Raw genomic sequence first — 5,617 nt, forward strand, 5'->3', positions numbered from 1 at the left:
GAAACAAATGAATCAAGTTATATTTTCCTATATTATCTTTTGAGTAAAACAATCCAAAGAACATATCTTTAAAACAGAAAGAAAAGTCACTTACAAAATGAGATTAGATGAACATTTAAAAAATGTTAAGCTTACATTTGAAGATTAACCATTTTTAATAGTGTACCATAGATTTTCATAGTTATTAGTTTTGTCTCTGGTGGCCACCCTATTTTGAGGCAGTGCCCCAGCATGTCCCTACCATAGATAACGCCTCTGCTTGTGTGTGTCCAGATTCCCACAGATTGCTTCGATAAAAATAGGATCTCTTCATGTTCGGTTCTTGAGGTTAAGGTTTATGAAAACCCATTTAGCATATACTGTTTGAGCCAGAAAAAACTTACATGAGGTTTTGTAGAGAATTTAGTGTCCTCTGGATGTCTGGAACATACAGGGTACTGTTGTTATTACCCGAAGTGACACTGAAAATTTCTGTGAATTTTATTTATACATTTCATGTAACCTAGAAAATATTTTTTCCTTAGAAATGCTGTTATGTACATGTATGTATGTATGGTTAATTGTTGTTGTTGTTGTTGTTGATGAATATTATAACCGGAACTTTAACTTCGATACATTGATACTGATGTCCTTGATTTATATGACTTTTGTTCTTTAAAGGGGTCATATGATGCTATTTTAAAGATCATTATTTTCTGTATTTGGTGTAACAGAATATGTTGACATGCTTTAATGTTCAAAAAACACATTAGGGCGAGCTTACTGTACATTATTGTAGGTCCTCTATGTTTTCAACAAAGCCCCCTTCTTTTTTCAAGCGCAGTCAAAAAAAAAAAAAATCCAAAGAGAAAGGAAAACTTGAAATCGCATCATATGACCCCTTTAATAAAAATAGATCAATTAAAAAGTAAAATTAAATTTAAAAAGTGTATCCAAAAATGCATGTGTTTTAATTCATTAAATCAGAATTTCACAATGATTCGATTCCTGATCAGAGTGGAAGTTTGATGTGTTTTTGTAAAACTTAATTTGAAATTTTGTAATTATGTAATTTTGTAAAAACAGCACAGTTGTTTGCATTTAACATTTTTTAATCTTGAATTTCATAAAATTTTGGGAAATGCTGTTATTTATTCTTGATTAATATTATAAGAGTTTGCCACGAAAACAGAAAATGAAGTATGACACTGCCTGTAAATGCATTAATTTATGAGTATAAAGCCTCTGCATTACTCAGCTCGAAGCAATGCTAAAAGAATATGGGATGTTCACAGTTATTGGGGAGAGAAGATGTTTAAGTTGTCACATAAATTCTACTGTAGGCCTCTCCTCAGAAATTAGAGACAGATGAAACCAAGACCATCTGCAACATAACGACTTAGAAATATGACTTTATTATAAATTGACTGATGGCATGTCACGAAGAAATAAAATATGCATAGGCCTATCTCTTTGTTGCAGTGTAGTTTGATTAAAGCTGTACTTCTGCAGAATTCTAGAAAACATCGGGAGAACTTTCTTAAATGAAAAAACAATTAACGTTTACAAAAAGATGAACTGAATGAATCAAGACAACAGTTCTCCATATGGGACTATTTAACATTCCAGCCATCAGTTTTGCTGGGAAACATAAAATGTTGGTCCCCAAAGAGACTGAGGTGTCTTCTAATGTTCTTTGAAAGTGAACGTGACGTTCTTTTTGCTAGTAAAGAAATCTGACCCTTGCTTTATGCCCTCAAGTGTCAAGACTTAGTCAAGGAGTGGAACTTCATGCAGGTCTAAAGGTCATACGACAGCTTGGAAACATCGAAAGTAAAATGCACCAAAAGATGAGATTCTTCTGGTTAAATGCTGTTTATTAAAAATTGGAATCCCCCTATATGCAGCAGAACTGCGCTGTTGGCACACCATGAATTGTTGTCAGTCTTACTGGCAAAGACCTGCAGAAGATCACTAGCTGTCACAAAATCAAAGATATCTACATCTCTTCTGAAAGACGCAGCCAAAATGCTGCAGTTTAGGTCAGATTCAGGTCAGGTCAAGGCCGAGACAGTAAATGGTCATCAGAGTTGAGACATCCATGAGGGAGGAAAAAGATTCAGTGACATAAACACACACACGTAGCGCTGGACATTTTCAAAAGTGTGATCAATTTAGGGGAATCTTGTTGCGCAATATTGCATTTCATATGTTTGTATTGGCACACAGGCCATAAAAAGTCCTAAAGCAGATGTTTGGGGGGGGGGGGTTTGGCAAAGATGTTGTATTGTACAATACTAAGCAGGGGTGAGAAATGGGGGCTGTAAAAAAGCGGTTCTTTCCCCCATGCTGAAACATCTCACTGCTGACCAAATATAGAGGTTTGTAATTTGAGATATTAGAGATATCGCTTCAGTCCTCCTGTTTATGTTTGTCGTGCTGGAACTCTTAAGTCAACTGCGATTTGTCAAAACAATAAAGTCAGTCGACAGGATCCACTTTCATATTAACATCTTCTAATGCAACAGAACGTAAAATCTAGGCTAAATGTGACGGGGGCGTGGCAGAGTCTCAGGTTTTGTTGCTATAAAAAGTAAAACAAGCGAAACAGAGGAGGAGATAAGAGCAGCTTCAGCCGTGAAGAAAAACCTCATTCTTCTGAGAATCTCGAGGTACAGATGAGACATGCAATCTATAGCCATTATTCAGCACTTTAGAGCCACATGATTTTGGTTAGTGGATGCACTTAATCAAATGAAAATTGCACTGAACATTTCCCTGTCTGTTCTTGCAGCTTACATGGAAACACAGCATTCAACCATGAAGTTTCAAGTCCTGTTTCTTCTCTTGCTGCTGGCTTGCATGTATCCCAGTGTGGCACAAGGTAAGAATTTGGTTAATTAAGTGAGATGACTTAATAATGTGATATTAATGATGTAATATTACATATATCATTTCTTTAAATATGCACATTTCTAAAAATGTACAGTTTTGATTTTAGATAGTTTTTAATGTATGATATAATGAATATATAAATAAGCATGAAGTAGTATGCATAGATAAATACACTGGAAAAAAATTATAAGCATTTAAATTAACTGGTTTTATTCAAGCCAAAATCACTGTTTCACCCTAAATACACTAATTTGTACTATCAAAATTAAATCGGGTAACGAGTGCAGGTTACCACTTTTTATATAAAAAGATAAAGTGCAAAAATTATTTTCTTATTGGAGTTTACATGAAAATACTACTTTCGTCTTTCAACTTACAAATTTCTTGATTAATTTAATGTGCTCCATACCACTTTTTCAGGATAGATAGATCAAATGACTAAATATAATTGTGATTTATTCCCAGGTTCCTATGAAAACTGCTGTTTGAAGTATGCCAATGTAAAGAAGAGCATCAGGAGGCATGTCGAGAGTTACAGAGTGCAGGAAACAGATGGAGGATGTAACATTCCTGCTGTTGTGTGAGTACGACATAAAACACATCAACACAATTGCTTTCAAAGCAACACTTGATCGTTTCATCCAGCAATTAAACAGTCACGGTTGTAGATTTATGATGTCCTTTTCTCATTTTCTTTTTCTGTTTTCCACACAGCTTGAAGCTGAAGAATTTAAGGGTGATCTGTGTTGATCCAAGAATAATATGGGTACAACAAATGATACAGAAAATGAGTGCGAAAAACACTGGCAATATGTAGTGTACGGGTTTCAGAGGCAGCTTTGACCACGCCACCGCAGACCAAAATATGTTTATATCACCAACACACTAATGTAACAGTATGTAGTTTCTACCACTATCAATCCTGCTGATTCATATTTTCTACACCTATGAATTGCTATCTTCATGCAGAGGTTCATAAGGAACTGTATTGCATGGTCTGCTTCTGTTCATTGTATTAGAACAATATGAATGTACGAACTGTGAATGTTTACTCTCTTTGTCTCCAAGCTTCATAATGAATCTTTTTACACTTTATGTATATATATATATTTGTTTATGTTTTAGTCAAATATAACCTGTGAACGGCATAGCCTACATGTAAGTGTGTGTGTGTGAGATTGAGTGGGTAAGAGGGCAGTACATATACATTTAATGCATTTTTTTATAATAAAGTGTTGCAGTCTTGCATTTAAATTGTCATGTCATTTTCTTTTGTGCATGTGTTAAGCCCATCTGAACTACTATTCTAGCATGTAATATCAATTCATAAATCAATTCATAATTAATCAAAATTAAATAAAAATCATAATTGTTATTTTGAACAACAAAAATGCTTAATTGAGCCTATAAATGAGATATTAATTGCTTAATGAGAAAAGCTTGGTAGTAAAACAAGTTTGCCTTTCATTACCTCAGCCTTTTTAAGAAAATCCATGTGCCCTGTTGGTTCAGTGCCATAGTAGAGCATGTGTTTGTTCTTGCTTAAGCTCTTTGTGATTGATTTAGAGGATTCTTATCTCTGTATCTTTCAAATGCCAAAGTATCAGTGCGAGATGTGACAGGTGATGCCTAAACTTGCTGGGGTGAGATGAATTACTGAGTCGAGTTTCTCCATTTCATGCCAAATAGCTCCGATTCAAATACTATGGTCTAAACCTGTCATCACATCCATTTAATCTTGCTGTGCGGGCGAAAACCTTATTTGTTAAAACATAATGCATTTCACTTACGAATTTCACCTTTGTTCTAGGATACTATTAAATTCCAATTACACACGTGACGAGACAATACAAGTCATCTAAAATCATTTGGTCTTTAAAGGGAGAAATCATGAAAAAATGAAACCCTTGTAAATAATACGTGCTTAAACTGTGCTTAATGTGCACTTGTAATGTACTTCAAATCTTTAAAGCATTTTTTTTTTTTAAAACTGTACTTGCAAATAATATAATATTAATGAAATATGAGTTCACTTACATCGTTAAAGAGAGTAAACTTTCATGATTGTTTCACAGTTAAAGGGTTAGTTCACCCCAAAATGAAAATTCTGTCATTAATTTCTCATTTCTCACTCTCATTTCGTTCCAAACCCGTAAGACCTTCGTTCATCTTTGGAACACAAATTAAGATATTTTTGATTAAATCCGAGAGCTCTCAGACCCTGCATTGACAGCAACGCAACTGAAATGTTCCCGGACACAGAAACGTCGTAAGGACATCAGTAAAATAGTCCATGTGACATCAGTGGCTCGACTTCAATTTTGCGAAGCTACGAGAATACTTTTTGTGCGCAAAGAAAACAAAAATGACGACTTTATTCAACAATTCTTCTCCCCCGAGTTACTGTCTTCCGCCATTTTGGAGATTATCACAACGGCACGCTTTACCCTAAGTGTAAACAACGCTGATTACGCCGATTACATCCATGCGCGCGCTTTCCCCCTGAACATAAACAACGCTGATTGCATTCTTGGGTACTCTCTAAAATGGCGGAAGACAGTAACTCGGGGGAGAAGATTTGTTAAATAAATTAGGTTATTTTTGTTTTCTTTGCGCACAAAAAGTATTCTCGTAGCTTCGCAAAATTGAAGTTGAACCACTGATGTCACATGGACTGTTTTACCGATGTCCTTACTAAGTTTCTGTGTCTGGGAACATTTCAGTTGCATTGCTGTCTATGGAG

General features: G+C 35.0%; 1 protein-coding gene across 1 annotated transcript; it reads left to right on the forward strand.

The window, feature by feature from the left end:
- The first annotated feature begins 2,553 nt into the window (after positions 1–2,553).
- On the forward strand, positions 2,554–4,122 carry LOC107747740 (C-C motif chemokine 21-like). Its single transcript, XM_016562332.1, has 4 exons — positions 2,554–2,651; positions 2,774–2,863; positions 3,340–3,454; positions 3,589–4,122. The coding sequence occupies exons 2-4, from the start codon at positions 2,779–2,781 to the stop codon at positions 3,689–3,691; spliced, it is 303 nt and encodes a 100-aa protein (XP_016417818.1). The 5' UTR covers positions 2,554–2,651; positions 2,774–2,778; the 3' UTR covers positions 3,692–4,122.
- The last annotated feature ends 1,495 nt before the right edge of the window (positions 4,123–5,617 follow it).

Source organism: Sinocyclocheilus rhinocerous, unplaced genomic scaffold, assembly GCF_001515625.1.
Source record: "Sinocyclocheilus rhinocerous isolate Xijiao unplaced genomic scaffold, SAMN03320098_v1.1 scaffold671, whole genome shotgun sequence".
NCBI lineage: Eukaryota > Metazoa > Chordata > Actinopteri > Cypriniformes > Cyprinidae > Sinocyclocheilus > Sinocyclocheilus rhinocerous.